The sequence below is a fragment of the Micropterus salmoides genome, unplaced genomic scaffold (assembly GCF_014851395.1).
Source record: "Micropterus salmoides isolate LMB-PRFRI ecotype aquatic unplaced genomic scaffold, ASM1485139v1 Ms_hic_scaffold_14, whole genome shotgun sequence".
Lineage (NCBI taxonomy): Eukaryota > Metazoa > Chordata > Actinopteri > Centrarchiformes > Centrarchidae > Micropterus > Micropterus salmoides.
Window position 1 is genome coordinate 27,166,370 of NW_024040485.1, and position 21,259 is coordinate 27,187,628.

The following is a 21,259-nucleotide window of genomic DNA, read 5'->3' on the forward strand; positions in this document are numbered from 1 at the left end:
ATGTCTTGTTCCTGTAACACAAGCACACTTAAGGGATGATGAGAAAGGAATTCCTCCCTGTGTCTATTTAAAGACTGCATCGTGGTCCCCTGGCTGCTTGAGGATACCTATGATTAATCACCACACAGCATGGAGCTCCTAATATGGCCTCGTCAGGAGTCCCCATCACTGATAAGACTCTGACCCGCTGATTTCTATATTGCTCTCTGCCACTCATTAACCCCCTCCCTTCATGTACCCCCAACCCAACTCAGACACAATAACATTCCTGGACCCTGAAACGCTCCTCCATATTTGGCAGAAAGGCTTTGTTTAAAAAGAGAAGCCATGGTGAAACCTCCCAACAGGTCACCATTCTATCTCAAGGTAAGGTGCGGGAACAATGGCTTACAAATCAACCACAGCACTTCGATGGTAAAGCATTACCTGTGTTGGACTGGACGGTAGATTAGTCTGATCAGTTTCCATTACTTCTTTCCTCAGGACCATTACACCTCATTCTCCTCAGTAGGGACTGGTAAGGTAAGAGCATCTGCCATCAAGAAATTTAAATGTGTTTGATTTGAAAAGTGAATTTTATAATGTGGGGAAATAAATTAATTATAACACCAATATATGATAAATTAACGGATAAAAAGTTGACTCTTGCTGCCTTTAGATAAATCCATAATTTTTTTTTGTAGACAAGGTGAAAAATGGGTGACGCTGCCATGAAAGAGTTTGGGCTAGCAGCCTCGTACCTGAGGAAGTCAGACAGGGAGCGTCTGGAGGCCCAGACCCGTATCTTCGATATGAAGAAGGAGTGCTTCGTTCCAGACCATGACGAGGAGTTTGTGAAGGCTTCCATTGTCAGCCGTGAGGGGGACAAAGTCACTGCACAGACTGAGAGAGGGAAGGTCAGTGAGTTGGCAGGCACAGCTGCCCTGGATGCAGCTGGTTTCCTTACTAAGACTCTGATGCACAGAGGCACGGTGATCCTGTGCTCCCCCCCACAGTGTATTCACACAAAAAGCACTTTGAAAGTAGCTGAAATTCTGCAGGATTAACAGTGTATTAACATCCACCATCTCCATTTTCAGACTGTCACAGTGAAGGAGTGTGATGTACACCCTCAGAACCCGCCAAAGTTTGATAAAATTGAAGACATGGCGATGTTCACCTTCCTCCATGAGCCCGCTGTGCTGTTTAACCTCAAAGAGCGTTATGCAGCATGGATGATCTATGTGAGTTGAAAGCTTTAAAAATCATTATCAGGGCAAAGACTGAACCTCTCACCTACAGTACAACAATATACTACTTTCATATATGAATGGCTAATATAATTTCATCTTAAACGGTTGTCTTCCTATTTCTCATTCTCACAGACCTACTCCGGGCTCTTCTGTGTGACTGTCAACCCCTACAAGTGGCTGCCAGTCTACAACCAAGAAGTGGTTGTTGCCTATAGAGGAAAGAAGAGGAGTGAAGCTCCTCCTCACATCTTCTCCATCTCTGACAATGCCTACCAGTACATGCTAACTGGTAATTTACCTTCAGTTATCATATGTTCACAGAAAGGTGTAGAAATCCAAGAATCCTTAAGTGATCCTGTCTTCTCTTTTCCAGACAGAGAAAATCAGTCCATTCTCATCACGTAAGTTATGTTTTCATGACTTTGTTAAATTGGATATTCACAATCATTTAATTCTGTGCTGTCCAGCATCCTTTTAATGAAATATTTTCTGTTGAGATAAGCTGTTGCAGATATGCTCCAGCTAATTCCAGTAACAAACGACTTAAAATGTTATTATTTTAAGGGGCAAGAAACTAAATAACTAAACAACACTCAGTATGCAATAATTTGCTACTGTTTTATTGGCTGCAAAAGGCTAATACAAAAGAATCATTGTTAAAAAGGATAGGTTGTACATTAATTAAGGATAATAACAGTCAGAGTGGTATCTGTTGAAAATACATGAAAAATTCCAAGCATTGAAATAAAAATGTGTATTTGTATTTACTGATTTCAGCTGTAACCATCTGCATTTGCATGTTGTCTACTGTATGTCGATTTATCATAAAAAAATCTATTTGTGTCTTCAGTGGAGAATCTGGTGCTGGGAAAACTGTCAACACCAAGAGAGTCATCCAGTACTTTGCCAGCATTGCAGCTGGAGGCGTGAAGAAGGACACAGGCTCAGAGAAAAAGGTTTTAATGCTGAATTTGCAGAAATATAAAACCTTTAAGAGCACATGAATAATTTTCTTAGTGTTGATATTTGAATGACTGTATGACATGCATTCTTTTAGGGTACTCTGGAGGATCAAATCATCCAGGCTAACCCAGCTCTAGAGGCCTTTGGTAATGCCAAGACCATCAGGAATGACAACTCCTCCAGATTTGTAAGTTTCTGTTTATAGTGAGAAAAGCTCTTTTGTGCCTATTCTATTTTAACTTTTTTTGTCGTAAAATATAGGGCAAATTCATCAGAATTCACTTTGCAGCCAGTGGAAAGCTGGCCTCAGCTGATATTGAGACATGTGAGCACTGTCTTCTTCATACTTTCATCTTGTAGTGCATATGTCATCTTGTAGGACAATGCACTGTCCCACCTACATAATGCAAATGTCTTTCCAGATCTGCTGGAAAAGTCCCGTGTTACCTTTCAGCTTAAGGCAGAAAGAGACTACCACATCTTCTATCAGATTCTGTCTCAGAGGAAACCTGAACTGCTTGGTAAATGAAAACAACCCATTTTGGACCAGTAACAACTAGTAGTTGTAATGATGCTAAATTAGAATACAAAATCTAACATTCCCGTTTTGCTTTTCAGAGATGTTGCTCATCACCAACAATCCCTATGACTACGCATTCATCTCCCAAGGAGAGACAACTGTAGCCTCTATCAATGATGCTGAAGAGCTGATGGCCACTGATGTGAGTAGGGATGCGCCATGTTTTTTCATGGAACAGCTACTCGCGTGAAAAAGCATGGGTAGGGTTTACTTATAATTGTTGATTAATGAGGGTTGTTGAAAAAGCAAATCTATTGCTATTACTCTGGCTTTGTACAAGTTATTTTGTATCAAGCTGTTGGTATGTGGTTATGAAACTTGATGTCATTTCCACTTTTAACCCAGTATGTGAGATGAATGTCTGGATTAGATGTCTGATGTAAACTGTGGTTTAATGTGGAATCCTGGTGGCTCAGAGAGCACATACTATGTTATCCCCCAGATCTCTTCATTCACTCTACATACACTCTATAAACCCTTATACAATGCAAAAAGCCAAAGACATATCAAATATAATACCCCTCTTTCTATTCAGGATGCCTTTGATGTCCTGGGCTTCACTCAAGAAGAAAAGAACGGCATTTACAAGCTGACTGGTGCCATCATGCATCATGGCAACATGAAGTTCAAGAACAAGCAGCGAGAGGAGCAGGCAGAGGCTGATGGCACTGAAGGTGAGGGAAGCTCTCTGGAGCCCTGAAACATGATAATCCATGTACAACCCATGTCAGGATTGAATGAGTTAACTGAGAGAATTGACATTTACCTGTTTTTTCTAGATGCTGACAAAGTATCTTATCTGATGGGCCTAAACTCTGCTGACCTCATCAAGGGTCTCTGTCACCCAAGAGTGAAAGTAGGAAATGAGTGGGTCACCAAGGGACAAAATGTCCAGCAGGTAAGAACTAGCTGAATTTATTATAAGGTGTCTCTTAAACAATAGATGAAGGAAGCAACCCTGAGGGCATGCCAAGGGCTATTTACTGTAACTTTTAACGATTTTTTTAGGTGTACTATGCTGTTGGTGCACTGTCAAAATCAGTGTATGAGAAGATGTTTCTATGGATGGTGGTGAGGATCAACCAATCCCTGGACACTAAGCAGCCTCGTCAATATTTCATTGGTGTACTGGACATTGCTGGATTTGAGATCTTTGATGTGAGCTCCTTCAATTTGTGTTAATATAATCAACATTCTACATAAATTTACCTTACTTCCTATTTTTCAATGAAATGCATGTAACCAAGATTTGAGTATGACAATGACTACACTTTTGTCACTTTACATTGCAGTACAACACCTTTGAGCAGCTGTGCATCAACTTCACCAATGAAAAACTGCAACAGTTTTTCAACCACCACATGTTTGTGCTGGAGCAGGAAGAGTACAAAAAAGAGGGCATTGAATGGACTTTCATAGATTTTGGGATGGACTTGCAGGCCTGTATAGACCTGATTGAAAAGGTGAGAGACTGGACTAATACATGTTCAGCCATACAGGATGATATATCATATGAGTGATTAAAAAAGATTGTGATTTCTTTCAAAACAACTCATATTTTTGTCCCATCAGCCCATGGGTATCATGTCCATCCTTGAAGAGGAGTGTATGTTCCCCAAAGCTTCTGATGCCACCTTTAAAGCTAAGCTCTATGACAACCATCTGGGGAAATCTGCCAACTTCCAGAAACCCAGAGTTATCAAAGGGAGACCAGAGGCCCATTTTGCCCTGATGCACTATGCTGGAACTGTTGATTATAATATCAACAACTGGCTGGTGAAGAACAAAGATCCTCTAAACGAGACTGTTGTAGGACTCTACCAGAAATCTACTCTCAAGCTGTTGTCTTTCCTCTTTGCAAATTATGCTGCAGCTGATTCAGGTTTGTATTTAAAGAAAGGATTAGTATCTTAGTTTACAAAGGTTATCAATGTATCATGTGGAAGAGTTGTAAGAATATAGAATTGTAGAATGAATGTACAGCATTAACAATATCAATATTTTATAAAATTTGTATAGGGAGAACTGCAAAAATTTAATTATTTATGACCATGTCTGGTAATGCAATCTAATGAGTTCTATGCTGGATTATTAGCTGAAAGTGGAAAAGGCGGCAAAGGAGGAGGAAGCAAGAAGAAGGGTTCATCCTTTCAAACTGTGTCTGCCTTGCACAGGGTTAGTAAAACACACAAATGTGGGTGAAAGGCTACTTCAGATGGAAAGCAATGACTGAGACTTAATTTTACATTGATAACTGAAAGATTCGTGTCACAGTAATCAACTGGGTGTAAAATACGGAATTTTATTCCCCCCACAGGAGAACCTGAACAAGCTGATGACCAACTTGAGGTCTACTCACCCTCACTTTGTACGCTGCATCATCCCCAATGAGACCAAGACTCCTGGGGCCATGGAGAATCCTCTGGTGATGCACCAGCTGCGCTGTAACGGTGTGCTGGAAGGAATCAGGATCTGCAGAAAGGGCTTCCCCAACAGGATCCTCTATGGAGATTTCAAACAGAGGTATTGTTTAATTTAAGTCAGAAACTGTATAATTCCTAACAGAAGTTGAATACTATTCTCTAGGTCTTTTGTTTTTGTTCTTCAGATATCGAATCCTGAATCCTGCTGCTATCCCTGATGGTCAGTTCATTGACAGCAGGAAGGGAGCTGAGAAACTTCTTGGGTCTCTGGATATTGATCACAATCAGTACAAGTTTGGGCACACTAAGGTAATGTATGAGGCCGATGTGCGCAACTATAGGGTTATCCGGTCAATGGGCATACAATCAGTGACTTAAGTTTAGGCACACACCACAATGAAGGTTAGGGATAGGGGAGAGGGCTGGACACTATGACTGACACTATGGTCCTAGAAGTGCGGCTGGTCTCCTCCGTGAAAGACCAGGCCGTGTCATATGAATGCTGAAGGGTACCTTTTCACCAAATACTAACACTTTGTCAGGCTTTAAGAATTGGTCTTTGACGCCCTGAGATGAGGATGGGCTCAGTATTGCAAGGAAACATCAACAGTGGAAACTTAAAGCAAGAAGCTGAACAGCAGCCATTGTACAACAACTGACAACTAACTTTATGGAATGATGGTGAATGCAAAATGTAGTAGAACAGTAGCACAAGTAGACAAGAGTCATTAAGTCAGTGAACCAACTGAATAATGGCAGTTATAGAGCGATATTCATCTTCATTACATTAGGGAATATTTTCTACCATAAGCTAAATGTTTTAATTGACCTGTAGCAGCAATATCGTTGAGCAAGAGGAACTATTTATTATTTCTTATTTGAAAAGTTTACGTTAAAGCGGATATTTGTAACACCTGGTGGATATTTACATGCTGTTTCATGCTCCTAAAGGTTTTCTTCAAGGCTGGTCTTCTTGGACAGCTGGAAGAGATGAGGGATGACCGCTTGTCACTCATCATCACTGGAATCCAGGCTAGATCAAGAGGTCTGCTAGCAAGAGTGGAATTCCAGAAGATTGTTGAAAGGAGGTCAGAGGAATCAGAAATTGAAAATATAGAACTGAAACCAAGAATGATAATGGTTATTCACAAAGAGGTTTTGTGTTCAGTGGTAGTGATAACTTTGGTTTATCTTTGACAGAGATGCACTATTGGTGATTCAGTGGAACATCCGTGCCTTCATGGGGGTCAAGAACTGGCCCTGGATGAAGCTGTTCTTCAAGATCAAACCTCTGTTGAGATCTGCAGAGGCAGAAAAGGAGATGGCAAACATGAAGGAAGAATTCCTGAAGCTGAAAGAGGCTTATGCAAAATCTGAAGCTCGTAGAAAGGAACTAGAGGAGAAAATGGTTTCTCTTCTCCAAGAGAAGAATGACCTGCAGCTCCAAGTCCAGGCTGTAAGTCTAATGACTTCTTAATATTTTAATGTCAAAATGGCAGTGGCGGCTGGTGAAAATTGGGGAGGACAGGAGGAAACCCAATGTGTTACACTAGCTATGAATCTCTACTTTATCATGTTCAACAAAATATTAAGGAGTAAACAATGGCTTACAAGATTTCTTAAAAACAAAACATTCTTTTTAATCCTGCTCTCTGGCAGCATCATTCTGCTGCTGTGCCCTCTTCAATCCAAATCCATGCTCACAGTTAGCTTAACAATACTTTAGGGCTGCTACAACAAGCTAACTGTTCCATTGGCCACATAAGTAGCAAGCTACTGCTAAATAAATAAGAGAACCATTTCTCTTATTTATTCTGAAATCTGAAAAAAGGAAATTTGGACTCAATCATAAAATACATAAAATGTAATTTGTTGGAAATGTGTTTAAAAGTAGTTCATAATTTTATCACGTGACCCCAGCAGTGGAAGTTGGTCTTCTTCAGGCTGTTCTTGAGGGAGAAAACTGCATTTTGAGAAGTTGAGTTTTTATAGTATAAAACTCAACTTCAACAACTTCTGTGAAAACAGCAATGTCGGGTAGAGGATACCCCTATGAGCCACTGATTACTGTACAAAAACGACTTCATTCAATAATTCTGGTGAAACTGGATCATATTTTATGGAGAAAAAAAACCTCACCCCGAGCTGAGGCAGAGCAGCCGTTTTTGCCACATATCAGAAACTTGTAGTGTTGTAGTCAAGACCACCCAAACCGAGACCAAGTCAAGACCAAGACCAGAGTTTATCGAGACAGAGTCAAGACCAAGACCAGTTCCCCACATTACATGAGACAGAATAAAATGTGGAACGAGATTATAGGTACTTCTCAAATTGATCTGAAAGGTTCACGTTCCCATTAAAACCCCCACATACAAACACTAAGAGCTGAAATCAACGTAAGACCAAGACCGGTCTCGAGTACTACAACACTAGAAACTTGAACAACATCTTCATTTGTTTTTAACCTTAGTTCTTGGGTGCATAAAATTTCAATGTCAGTATTCAATAAATAATTAATTTTCTACAGTTCCACAAGTGGACTAAACACATGCAGTGCACATGTTATGCAGCAAAAAGTGATACTAAAGTTTGTTAATGGTTATTTCAACCAAATACCTTTTTTATATTTTGATCTTCCTCTTACCTCACAAAATTAGAGAAGCAACTTTCTCGGCCTCTTTGGACCAGCCTCCTCTGACATACAGTATACTATATGAATATGAATAAACAATATGCAGTACATGTTAATCGCATGTATTGCAACATAGCTTAATGTAATGATGTTCACTAATGGCTATTTCAATTTAGGAACAAGATAATCTTGCAGATGCTGAGGAAAGATGTGAGGGGCTGATCAAACACAAAATTCAGATGGAAGCAAAAGCCAAAGAGCTATCTGAGAGACTGGAGGATGAGGAGGAGATGAACGCTGAGCTTACAGCTAAGAAAAGGAAGCTGGAGGATGAGTGCTCTGAGTTAAAGAAGGACATCGATGACTTAGAGTTAACTCTGGCTAAAGTGGAGAAAGAGAAGCATGCCACTGAGAACAAGGTAGGACAATGACCCAGCCATTTCTCTCAACATTAAGTGCAAGTGAGTAGCATGTTTCTAACCTGTTTACTTCATACTTCTCAACCAATTTTTACAGGTGAAGAACCTGGTCGAGGAGATGGCTGCTCTTGATGAAATCATCGCAAAGTTGACCAAGGAAAAGAAAGCCTTACAGGAAGCTCATCAGCAAACACTGGATGATCTGCAGAGTGAAGAAGACAAAGTCAATTCTCTGACCAAGGCCAAGGCTAAACTGGAGCAGCAAGTGGATGATGTAGGGATTATACTATGTGTTGCCTGCACCTTCGTTTAATGTATTTAGTAAGACCATTTGTTCTTTGTAATATTGGGGAAATTGGTTTGACTTTCTTTGATGGTAATGTCCAGCTTGAAGGTTCACTGGAACAAGAGAAGAAGGTTCGGATGGATCTTGAGAGAGCTAAGAGGAAGCTGGAAGGAGACTTGAAATTAAACCAGGAGACTCTAATGGACGTGGAGAATGACAAGCAACAGCTTGAAGAGCATCTGAAAAAGTAAACACATTATTCTACAGTTTGCACAGTATGTCTTTATCTAATACAGTACACAAAAGCTGAACAGATGCAGGCAGAGCAGATGACCAATTGTTTTAAATCCAACAACTGTATTTCACCGCAGGAAAGATTTTGAACTGAGTCAGCTCAACAGTAGAATAGAAGATGAGCAGGCCATAACCATTCAACTTCAAAAGAAACTGAAGGAGCTCCAGGTAATGGACGATTAATGTGTAATGGTTCAAAACTAGTAAAACACTCAATTGTAATCAGCGACTAAGTAATTTTGCCTTTACAGGCCCGCATTGAGGAGCTGGAGGAAGAGCTTGAGGCAGAGCGAGCTGCCCGAGCCAAGGTGGAGAAGCAGAGAGCAGACTTGGCCAGAGAGCTGGAGGAGATCAGCGAGAGGCTGGAGGAGGCTGGTGGAGCAACATCTGCCCAGATTGAGATGAACAAGAAGAGGGAGGCTGAGTTCCAGAAACTCCGCAGAGACCTCGAAGAGGCCACTCTGCAGCATGAAGCCACTGCTGCCACGCTCAGGAAGAAACAAGCTGACAGTGTTGCTGACCTGGGAGAGCAGATTGACAACCTGCAGAGAGTCAAGCAGAAACTGGAGAAGGAGAAGAGTGAGCTCAGGCTGGAGCTGGATGATGTGGTCTCCAATATGGAACATATTGTGAAGACAAAGGTTTGCTAAACTGACAAACAATTTGTTTTCCAATGATGACATTACACAGATATGTTGGTATTTGGGTGTAATAGGTATATTTTAAAGTCTTTTTCTATTTTTAAACTAGACAAATCTAGAGAAGACATGCCGGACTGTGGAAGATCAGATGAATGAATACAAGACGAAATTTGAAGAGGCTCAACGCTGCATCAATGACTTCAATATGCAAAAAGCAAAACTTCAAACGGAAAATGGTATATTTATTGTTGATATCTACATAAGCATTTGAAATTGACCATTTGTATAAAAAATGTTTCAAGCTTTCAAATCATGAATCAGACAAAACTTAAAAATTTAATGTTGAAACACTGACAATACAATTCTGCATTTGCCAAAATACCAGGTGAGCTCTCAAGGCAGCTGGAGGACAAGGATTCTCTAGTGTCTCAACTGACGAGAGGAAAAATGTCCTACACTCAACAGATTGAAGACCTAAAGCGACAACTAGAAGAAGAGAGCAAGGTAAAATGAAGTTTCTGTGCACAGTGACAGCACTGCACAGTCATTTCTAACTGTATATTACTTTGTTACTTATTCATATCATTTTGAATTGACAGGCAAAGAATGCATTAGCCCATGCAGTGCAGTCTGCTCGTCATGACTGTGACCTGCTCAGGGAGCAGTACGAGGAGGAGCAGGAGGCCAAGGCTGAACTGCAGCGCGGCATGTCCAAGGCCAACTCTGAGGTAGCTCAGTGGAGAACTAAGTATGAAACTGATGCCATCCAGAGGACTGAGGAACTGGAGGAGGCAAAGTAAGACAATTTGAGATCAAAATTCATAATATCTCACGTAATTCCTAAAACATTTTACTTCATCTAGCAGATCAGCTTTTTGTTTGTGTTATGTTCCTACTAAAATGTAAGACGAACAAAAAGTTTGTCTGTTAGATGACTGAGCAGCCTGTCATATTAGTTGAATTTATTATAATTTATCCAACAAGTGCCACTGCAGGGACATTAAATAATTTAAATAACTGATTTCGATAGGAAAAAGCTGGCTCAGCGTCTGCAGGATGCTGAGGAGGCTGTTGAAGCAGTGAATGCTAAATGTTCGTCTCTGGAGAAGACCAAACACAGGCTGCAGAATGAGATTGAAGATCTCATGGTGGATGTGGAGAGGTCTAATGCTGCTGCTGCTGCTCTGGACAAGAAGCAAAGAAACTTTGACAAGGTGAATTGTTATTAAGTATCTGTGAGCACCAAAAACATCAGTTGACATTGTAGCCTCTGAATCTTTGGACCAACAAAAATATCAGAAACACATTTTTTGTTTGACCTTTTAACCTGCCGTCTCCAGTAGTGCCCACCTTTACATTTCCACACATTCACATCTTGGAGCTGCTCAGTACAACTACAGGAGACTATAGGGCAGAAGCAACTAGTGGTTAAGTTCATTGTTCGAAGGAAGGCAAGGCAAGTTTATTTGTATAGCACATTTCAGCAACAAGGCAATTCAAAGTGCTATACATCAGACATAAAAAGCAACACAGGGGAAATTATAAACACATTATAAAAACTGGATAAAAAACAGGGTAAAACAGGACAGTAAAAATCAAGGGCAACTGGACTTGGTTGAAGATACTGGAAAAAGTATCTTCCACATATCTACAAAATCTTTCCAGTATCTTCAACCAAGTCCAGTTGCCCTTGATTTTAACCTTCGTTGGATAACTATAACCTGGATGACTGAGAATCTTCATAGACAGGACAGTAAAAGTTACCGTGGAGTGTACAATCAGGGCACTGAAAATCTAAAAACAAAGGAAAACAAAACCGGTTACAGTGCAGTGAAAGGTACCAATCTACGGCAGCAGTGGTAAAAGTCTTCAGTCTTAAGTTAAAAGAACTGACAGTTTCAGTAGACCTGTTTGTTCCAGATATATGGAGCATATTAACTGAATGCTGCTTCTCCATGTTTAGTTTTGCCTCTGGGGACAGAAAGCAGACCTGTCGCAGACAACCTGAGAGGTCTGGATGGTTCATAACGAAGCAGAAGTTCAGAAATGTATTTTAGCCCGAAACCATTTAGTGCTTTATAAAAAAAACTAAAGAACCTTAACAGGGGTTGTTAAAGCTTATGTGTAGAATTTGAAAAAGTGTAACTTTGGTGCCTACCAGTGGTAATAGAAAAAGCCCCTGTGGCATTGCACCAATTGTCACCAAGATTCAAAAATTTCAAATTCTGTAAAACATGCACAGTGGCTTTAAGAGGGGCAAATGGCTTTCCATTAGTCCAATAATGTCTATTTAACAAAAATGTTTCTAGGGTTAGTGTGAACTTTAATTGTTCTCCACCTTGGAGTGCTGTTTTCAATAATGGGAGAACTTGTTTAACATAAAGCAAACTCCCCAAGCCTCTAGTCCATTCTCCATTTATCTGGCGCATTTATCTGGTACACTTACTGCTGGCCTTTCTATCTACCGTAGGTCCTGTCTGAGTGGAAGCAAAAGTATGAAGAGTCTCAGTGTGACCTGGAGAGCTCCCAGAAGGAGGCCAGGTCTCTGAGTACTGAGCTCTTCAAACTGAAGAACTCCTATGAGGAGTCTCTGGATCATCTGGAGACCATGAAGAGAGAGAACAAGAATTTACAGGGTAAGATCTACGGTCAGGCTTTGTGTCCAAGTTTCTGCAGACATACTCTATTAATGAAATTGTAAAGCCATCTCAGTCACACTGTTTGCCATCCCACAGAGGAGATTTCTGACCTCACTGAGCAACTTGGTGAGAGTGGAAAGAACATCCATGAGCTGGAGAAATTACGGAAACAACTGGAGCAGGAGAAGAGTGAGATCCAGTCTGCTCTTGAGGAAGCTGAGGTACAGACTGTCTTTGTTAAAGTAAACATTTTAGAGTAAAACAGTCTGCTGTTATGTATAACTCTGTACTCTCTTTTCCACCAGGCCTCCCTGGAGCATGAAGAGGGTAAAATTCTAAGAGCCCAGCTAGAGTTCAATCAAATTAAAGCTGAAATTGAACGCAAACTAGCTGAGAAAGATGAGGAGATGGAGCAGTGCAAGAGGAACCTGCAGAGGACGATTGACACCCTGCAGAGCTCTCTTGAAGCTGAGTGTCGCAGCAGAAATGAAGCCCTGCGTCTGAAGAAGAAGATGGAGGGAGACCTCAATGAGATGGAGATCCAGCTTAGCCAGGCCAACAGGCAGGCGGCGGAGGCCCAGAAACAACTTAAATCTGTTCATGCTCATCTGAAGGTAAACCAGAAAAGAAAGACTCACTTTCTTAAGATGTTTCAAAAGCACACTGATTATAAACATGGCTGTGGTTTATGTCATCCCATTAAGGATTGCCAAATTCAGCTGGATGAGTCTGTACGGGCCAATGATGATCTTAAAGAGAACATCGCCATCGTTGAGAGGCGCAACAATCTGCTTCAGGCTGAAGTTGAGGAGCTCAGGTCTGCTCTGGAGCAAACTGAGAGAGGTCGCAAACTTGCTGAGCAAGAGCTGCTGGATGTTAGTGAGAGGGTGCAGCTACTGCACTCACAGGTAAGACTTTATCATTTACTGCAACCACCACAGATGACTGTTTTTCTTGGACATTACTATTTCCATAGTGCAGCAACACACATTTTCTCCCATTCTTAGAACACCGGGCTGATAAACCAGAAGAAGAAACTGGAGGTTGACGCTTCACAGCTTCAGACTGAAGTGGAGGAAGCGGTGCAGGAGTGCAGAAATGCTGAGGAAAAAGCCAAGAAGGCCATTACTGATGCTGCCATGATGGCAGAGGAGCTGAAGAAAGAGCAGGACACCAGCGCTCACCTGGAGCGTATGAAGAAGAACATGGAGCAAACTATCAAAGACCTGCAGCACCGTCTGGATGAAGCTGAACAGATCGCCTTGAAGGGAGGCAAGAAGCAGGTGCAGAAGCTCGAGGCCAGGGTAAGAGAAATTTGCAAATATTTAAATATCACACATTTCCACAAGTACCTATGATAGAACCCAACCAATATGGGATTTTTAAGAACGATACAGATTTTGATATTTGAGGATTTAAAAATAAGATATTTCGATATGTTTTTTTCTGAAGCACATAACTTAAACAAAGATTATCTCTATCATTTGTAATGTGAAGTTAAGATAACATAATGCAGTTTCAAAATAAACTTATAAATAGTTTTTTGAACAAAATGACAGCTGATTATGTCAGCTGATCGCTGTGTTTGTTGTGCATTTGTGGTGTTCCTGTGTTGCCAACAGGGGAGATGCAAAGTTCCCTCTGGTGGTCAAACTATGCAATGACAACACTCATAACATGATTGAAAGATCCATCTGCCATCTCTCTGTTCTTTTTTTAAGTGGCATTTATCAGCTGTTATAAACACAGACACTGATTTATCTGCATTTAACTCTGTAATGTTGGCACGTCGATTTGTCGGTCGGGCTCTAATCTGTCGGACCATTATTTTGAATTTATGAAGTTACATTATCACATTTGAATTCTGAAACAAAAAGGCATGCAGCCCTGATACATTACTGCCTTATACATTTGGTTTGTGTAACATCAGCCTACTTGCACATCCAGCAGACGCTTTGGAAAAATGATGTGTCTTTAGTTTGCAGGATGATCAAATTTCTTGATCGGGTAGTCCCTTATTTTGTCTTTCTGCTGTTTGATTATGAGCAAGTAGTTTACAGGGGGTTTATCATAGCTTTAAAACCATAAAACCAAAAGAGCGAGCTAAAATTGGCTTTAAAAAAAGCTCTGCAGAGCTGCAGAGTTGGCAGAAAATTCTCATGTGGACCACTGAATTTCCAGCAATTGATTTTCCGATGTTTTCAGGTGAGGGAGCTGGAGAATGAGGTCGAGTTGGAGCAGAAGAAGAGCAGTGAAGCGGTGAAGGGAATCCGGAAATATGAGAGACGCATCAAGGAGCTCACATACCAGGTGATTCTTTTTTTCTTTTACTCATTTCCATAACCTATACATACAACATAGGCCTCTTCTTACCCTGCTCAAAAATGCCAGGTAATGCATGGCTCAACAAAATAATTTGAATATTCCACTATCCCACACATAATTTTCCTTATATATTTATAAATGGTATAAGTGGAGAGAAAATTCCTGCTTAAAATTCTTCTTTCTTATTTCCTTGATCAATACAGACTGAGGAAGACCGCAAGAATACTGTGCGTCTGCAGGATCTCGTTGACAAGCTGCAACTGAAAGTCAAAGCCTACAAGAGAGCTGCCGAGGAGGCTGTAAGTATCGGCTGGAAAAGTTATCTCTCATATGTGTTGTGTACTCAGGGTTCATTCAAACGTCCCTTTGCAAAATGTCAATTTTCAACTTTAAAGTAATTTCTAAGCTGTCCCATGTTCATAGTTATGGTTCATAGTTTAGTACATTTAGCAGATTCTAAAATACTAGCTGTTTTGAATTTTAGCCAGGAAAGATCTCAGCGTCCACTGTGACTTGTTTTAGACCTAGATTGTAAACTACAGACGAATACCAAGATATACACACAGACTGTGGTTATATCTTGGTTTACCCTTTCAATCGAAGACCATGTGGCCTTGAGTCAATTCTCCCAAGTTTGATTGGGCCTTACTCACAAACATCATTTATTCACAAATCAATAAATATTTTCTTACCTGAATTTATGCATACTTTCTGGACAAATTTAGAACTGCCTAAAACCATTCATACACACAAATGATGAAGGCCCAGCTGTCTTATGAAATGTAAACAAAAATGTACACACCTTTTAACTAAAATGCAAAGCATGTTAAAAACACATCAAGAAGGCTTTATTAGACATTAAATAACCATGAAACCGACCACCCATCAATTATTGTCATAATTAAAATATTAAACTGTAAAAACTGAGTGTCCAGTAGTAGCTTACAATGGAGAATATCTACAGTAAAATAGTTATTCATTGTATTTTATTCACTTAGCCTATAATGTGTAATGTAATGTGCCTTTTCTGGCTTCCACCTTGTACACTGTTGTTTCAGCTTCTCCAGTCGTGAAATTATTTTGCTTTTTTGTTTTAGGGGCTACGCTTCTTTCCGCTTTCTCTATACGCCTCTAGGCAACAAGTGTCCTTATATAGAGACATGGGGACATGGCAGTATGCAATTGCAATTTAGTATGATTGTATTTCACTAACATATACGGTGTGGTAGAAAATCCTTGTCCAGTGTGCACATGTAATGAATCCACCAGTACTTTTTGTATGCACACTTATTTTATGTATAAAGTAAGAATATTTCTACACACATATTAGTGAATGAAGCCCGTTGTCTCTTGTAGTAATATAATATTGTGGCCTGTGTTTTTTTTATGAATCCTGTAGGAAGAACAGGCCAATACTCATCTGGGCAAGTTCCGTAAGCTGCAGCATGAGCTGGATGAGGCTGAAGAGCGGGCTGACATCGCTGAGTCTCAGGTCAACAAGCTTCGTGCCAAGAGCCGTGATGTGGGCTCAAAGGTAAGCTTCTCTAGTTTTCAAAACAGCACTTCAGATACTGTCCTACTAAATTTGCAAATTATTATCTTCTTATTACCGTTTCAATGTAATTCTTTTCAAGCTTGTTTTTTATTTGTAATGAAAAATCAGCAATCACAGAACTGTTCCTCATTTTGAATGTGAATAAATAAACCAGACCAGTCTTTGTACAGATCAGTTTTATTTCAATTTTCTTTTTATCGATTTGGTAAGTTGTATTAGCGTAAATTAATAGGTTAGTAGAAATTATATATATATATAAAGATATGAAATGAGGGGAGAGAGCAATGGGGACTGACATTATCTCCCCAGCCTGACTCAAACCAGTGATGGCTCATGGTTTGCGCCTTAACCTCTCGGTCACCAAGGCAACCCTAAATTTATATGTATATTTTAAATAATAACCACATCAGAAAGATTTTTTGGGAACAAAGAGGCATCATCATAAACATTGTTAACCAGTCAAATTAATGTAAATTAAATGATATAAACCTCCAAAGAAAGACGCCAAACAATGCCTGGTTGATCTCAGATGATCTTGTTAGAGTTTGTCTTAATATACTGTATGTTTCCGCTTGTGGACAATTCCTGTATTATTATGTATATTATGTATATAACTGTATTATTAGCACTTATGCAGTGAGTTGTGGCTGTGTCGGTATACTTACTACTTACCCACATTTTAGTCAACCACTAACCTTCTGTTAAGTGTCTTAAAAAGCAGACTAAATCATTTCACTTGGAATTCCAGTTTCACTGTCGAAGAATAAAACTAAACAAAAACCAACAAATGGCTTGAGACTAAACTGATGATCAGCTTGGCTCTTTAGCTTTCTGCCAAATACATTCAGTGCTACATTGTTTGGATTCATCCAGTCCAACAAAATCAACATGAATTTCCAAACATTTCAAATAATTTGTGTTCATGCCAACACAGTACAGTAAAGGAATACTCACAGTAAAATAAACCATATTCATTTAAAATTACTGTCACAAATACTTGTGTTAGTGATTTAGTTAGTGATTTGTTAAATATGAATAAGCTGCAGCTCAATTCGGAAACAAAATCTAATTCTGGTGTACTACCTTGTGTAACACGTTTTGAGTGTTGTTGGCCCTCTGTTGCTAATCCATCTCTCTCTCTTTTGATTCTTCATCGCAGAAAGGGCTAGATGAGGAGTGAAACTCACAGATGACTACCTAAGACCGTTGGGATCTCCTGTGCTGCAGTCTCCTTTGTCTTCAAAGTAACTTTGTAGAATAAAGCAAACTGCATTCAAATTAACGCGCAGAGTCCTCATTTTTTCCATCAGCTAGAATTCTCCACATTAACCCGGAGAGGCAGAGGCGGAGGGGAGACCTGTCATTTAATTCAGACATCAATGTGTTTAATTCAGCAGCTTTCACTGTATCAACAATAAAATATATCACCCAGTTGGTAATTGAATTTCAGTAGATGAAGGCATCAGAAATGTTAGCATTAGAACGCACAAAAGAAACTGAAAAACACACATATTTACACACATAGACACAAACATTTGCATTACATTTACATTTACATTTATTCATTTAGCTGACGCTTTTATCCAAAGCGACTTACAATTGCTATATATGTCAGAGGTCGCACGCCTCTGGAGCAACTAGGGGTTAAGTGTCTTGCTCAGGAACACAATGGTGGATGGGTCACAGTGGGGGATTGGACCCAGGTCTCTCATACCAAAGGCAGGCATCTTATCAATTGCGTCATCATCACCCCACATTAGGACAAAAACTTACCATATTAACAGTGTGTGCAGCCATATCTTACGTAAAACCGATGTGTTCACTTCAGGGTTACTAATGTTAGGTAGGTCAGTCCTGCCACTTAGTGCTGACAACCTTCAGCGTCAAGACACCCGTGAATTCTAATAGTTTCTTTACTTGTAAGTCAAATTGTAGTATTTTGAAAGTATTTTTCCAGAGCTGCCCCAATAACTTATAACTACTTAAAACTAGACAGTTCTAGTGTCTAGGTAGTGGCATCTAATGTGCGCGCTAGGAATTTCACAATACAGCGTGTGCTTTAGGGTTATGTAAAGGGTCAGTAAAAGTCACTTCCAACAGTCAGTTTAAGCACACATCAGTTAACAGATTATATATCTCTAATTGTGTGTTTGGTAACATAGTACAGTACACGCTACCTTATTAAGCCGCTAGAGCACTGCGCTCCCAGAACGCAGGGTTACTTGTGGAGTCTCCAAAAGTAGAACGGGAGCCAGAGCGTTCAGCTATCAAGCTTCTCTCCTGTGGAATCAGGTCCCAGTTTGGGTTCGGGAGGCAGACACCATCTTCCCATTTAAGAGTAGGCTTAAGACTTTCGTCTTTGATAAAGCTTATAGTTAGGGCTGGCTCAGGTGAGTCCTGAACCATCCCTTAGTTATGCTGTTATAGGTCTCGACTGCAGGGGGACTTCCCATGATGCACTGAGCTCCTCTCTCCTCCTCTCTCTCTCCATCTGTATTCTTATCCCATTAATGTGTGTCACTAACTCAACTTCTTCCCTCTCCCGTAGTTTTGTGCTTTCTCATCTGGGTCTGTGGTTGCAAGCCACCTGCTGCCCGCATGTTCCTGCTTGATACCCGCTGCTGAAATAATTACTAGTTCTTTATTATCATCATTATTACTATTATAACTATATACTTTTATTGATATTTGTATGATTACCGTTACTGTTATTTTACATCTCTACATGGAAGTTTCATTGTGCTACTGTGTGCTCTCTTTTTACCTGCTCTCCCCCTCTCCCCCCCTCTCTCAACCCAACCGGTCAAGGCAGTTGGCCACCCTGAGTTTAGGTTCTGCTCAAGGTTTTTTCCTTTTTAAAATGTTTTCCCTTGCCAATGTCGCCAAGTGCTTGCTCCTGGTGTGAATTACTAGGTCACTGTAAATAATATTAGTAAATATAGTACGGTCTAGACGTGCTATATATGAAAAATTTTAAATTTTGAATTTAATAACTTAATGATAAATTGGAGGAGAGGTTTTGATATTACACAAAATTTTGGATCACACATACAAGTATGCAGAGTGTCTTTATGTAATGCATAACAGTGGAACACAGTACATTGATCAGTTTTAATGAGTTCAGTTCAGTTCAATTTTCCATAGATCAATATTGTAAAAATATATTTTTTATGTTTTAATAATTTCACCATATTGCCCAGCAGAATTATAGAACATAATAGACAGACATACCTGATTCACCATGAGGGGAATGAAACTGGGAAACAACAAAAAACCTGCTGCTGTGAGAAGTGGAGATGATGGTTACACACTGCACCAGTCCAGCAGACAGCAGTGTGGAGAAAACACTTTTATTCTTAAATATTGTATTACTGGGACCACAACAGAAAATTGCAGGTGAATATTTTACAGAAGCAAAACAATGGGAAACTGCACTACTTTATGGGCGTCTTTGCACTGTAATTCAATATCTGATGTGCAATTCACGGTGCTGTCAGCGGCCACAATCCATTCTCTGCGACTTCTCCACAGAGTGTTGACTATTGCTTAGGTTAACATGCAATCATTTAACTGTTTTATATTAAATTTTATTTATATAGCGCCAAATCATAAAAGAAGTTATCTCAAGGCACTTTTCATGTAGAGCAGGTCAAGACCGTACTCTTTGTAACACCCAACAATTCCCACCATGAGCAAGCATTGGCGAAAACTGAACAGGCAGAAACCTTGAGCAAAAATCAGTAAAACAACAGCAAAGGTAGTGCTACAGATATCAACAAATAAAAAATAGTTCAACAGAAGTTCAACATAAAATTGTAAAATAATAGTAATGGTTATGGGAATAATATTAATATTAATAAAAATAATAATAGTAATCATAATGACAATCAAAATAACAATTACAGCATTGGGTGTTCAGCAGGAGCATGCAGGTATTTATGCAATGATAAAAAAAATACACTATAAGCGAATAAAAGCTGAATTTAAAAATGTGGTTTCTAATTACAGTAACTGAATTTTATCAGTATTGTTTAAAGTAATTCTACCTTCTAGCTGAATCTAGCAGACAGGCTTACCGTACTTCATTCTTCCACAGCAGCACAAAGGAGGGACTGATGCTCAAGTTGTTGCACTGTCACAGGGAGCCAACGGAAGCTTGAATGTCAGAATGACATTTGCATGCTGACCTTGGTCTCACATGGCCCCGTCCATCAAGGGTTTCGATATCTGCAAAGATGATAAAATAATAATTGCATGGTGTTATTCTTTGTCATCCACTTTCAAACACTAACAAAACTATGTAAGCCATGGCTTTGTTCATCATCCTGCTGACCCTGTCAGACTTAAAAACCTTTTTACATCATTAACCAACATGCGGCACTGTGATGTTTACAAATACTTTAGGATTAATTAGCAGACACCACCATAATTAACGTATCAAGGTGACACCATTTGTTCTTTCCATCAAAGATTTTTGCCCCCAACAATTGGCCTTAGGAGTCTGGTTACATCTCTGTGAAATCGCAGTCATGGCTTCAATAGCTAAGGCATAACAGTGGATAGCTAGCTATCCTTGAGTGTTTTCAATTGATGTTCCATATAAATAGGCTGATATAGGCTATGGTAGTAAATAAATAAGTAAATAAGGACATAAATTTGTATATACTGCATGGATTCAAACTACCAACATCAAATTATTACATTCCACAAAGGAATAAACTTGAAACGTTTATGAAACATGTGCTCTAAAATAAAGTTAGATTTCAAAGTATGTCTGTGAAGATTCTCACTCATCCAGGTCATATTTATCCAAGGAAGGTTAAAATCAAGGGCAACAGGACTTGGTTGAAGATACTTGAAAGGGGGTTTCAAGGTATATTTTCAGTGTCATGCACCTGTTGCCCCCCGTCCATCATGACATCAGAGAATGCACTTCAGCTATATCGCTGCCCTTCTCAATCAGAGAGAAAAAAAATCCAGCCAGAAGAATTTCACAGGGTTATCTTTGTCCTCAAGGCCAAAGGAAAGGTAACAATGCCATGACGACATGAGACAAAGGGTGTAGACCTATCTGGGCAGAACAGTGGTGAGTGATAATTTAAAGTCCCTGACCTTAACTCTCACTTGACAACAGCTGCAACACTTTATTGTCACAGAAGATATTGTAGAAATGCATTTCACCACCTTCCAGATGACTGACCTTCACTGAACTTTATCTTTTTGATTAAGAATCTCTACATGACAAGTCCAGAGCTGTTCTCAAAGCACAA

At 39.7% G+C, this 21,259-nt stretch overlaps 1 protein-coding gene across 1 annotated transcript; it reads left to right on the forward strand.

Moving 5' to 3' along the window:
- Window positions 1–249: 249 nt before the first annotated feature.
- LOC119902560 (myosin-7) lies at window positions 250–17,271 on the forward strand. Its single transcript, XM_038718834.1, has 39 exons — window positions 250–366; window positions 484–522; window positions 684–896; window positions 1,080–1,223; window positions 1,365–1,521; window positions 1,606–1,633; window positions 2,083–2,188; window positions 2,290–2,382; window positions 2,457–2,520; window positions 2,618–2,716; window positions 2,814–2,917; window positions 3,311–3,449; window positions 3,555–3,673; window positions 3,784–3,933; window positions 4,068–4,238; window positions 4,348–4,657; window positions 4,871–4,950; window positions 5,093–5,298; window positions 5,384–5,507; window positions 6,150–6,286; window positions 6,399–6,654; window positions 8,007–8,249; window positions 8,347–8,523; window positions 8,637–8,782; window positions 8,907–8,997; window positions 9,081–9,470; window positions 9,580–9,706; window positions 9,856–9,974; window positions 10,070–10,266; window positions 10,501–10,684; window positions 11,941–12,106; window positions 12,206–12,330; window positions 12,415–12,723; window positions 12,814–13,017; window positions 13,117–13,413; window positions 14,315–14,419; window positions 14,638–14,733; window positions 15,834–15,968; window positions 17,149–17,271. Exons 3-39 carry the CDS (start codon window positions 696–698, stop codon window positions 17,167–17,169), a joined length of 5,820 nt encoding a protein of 1,939 aa, XP_038574762.1. The 5' UTR covers window positions 250–366; window positions 484–522; window positions 684–695; the 3' UTR covers window positions 17,170–17,271.
- Window positions 17,272–21,259: the final 3,988 nt, after the last annotated feature.

Excerpts from the sequence above, each read along its gene's own strand:
- LOC119902560 (XM_038718834.1), top strand. The coding sequence starts at position 696 with ATGGGTGACGCTGCCATGAAAGAGTTTGGGCTAGCAGCCTCGTACCTG. Across the intron at positions 8,998-9,080 it reads AGAAACTGAAGGAGCTCCAG|GCCCGCATTGAGGAGCTGGA; the intron begins GTAATGGACGAT and ends TTGCCTTTACAG. Across the intron at positions 9,471-9,579 it reads AACATATTGTGAAGACAAAG|ACAAATCTAGAGAAGACATG; the intron begins GTTTGCTAAACT and ends TTTTTAAACTAG.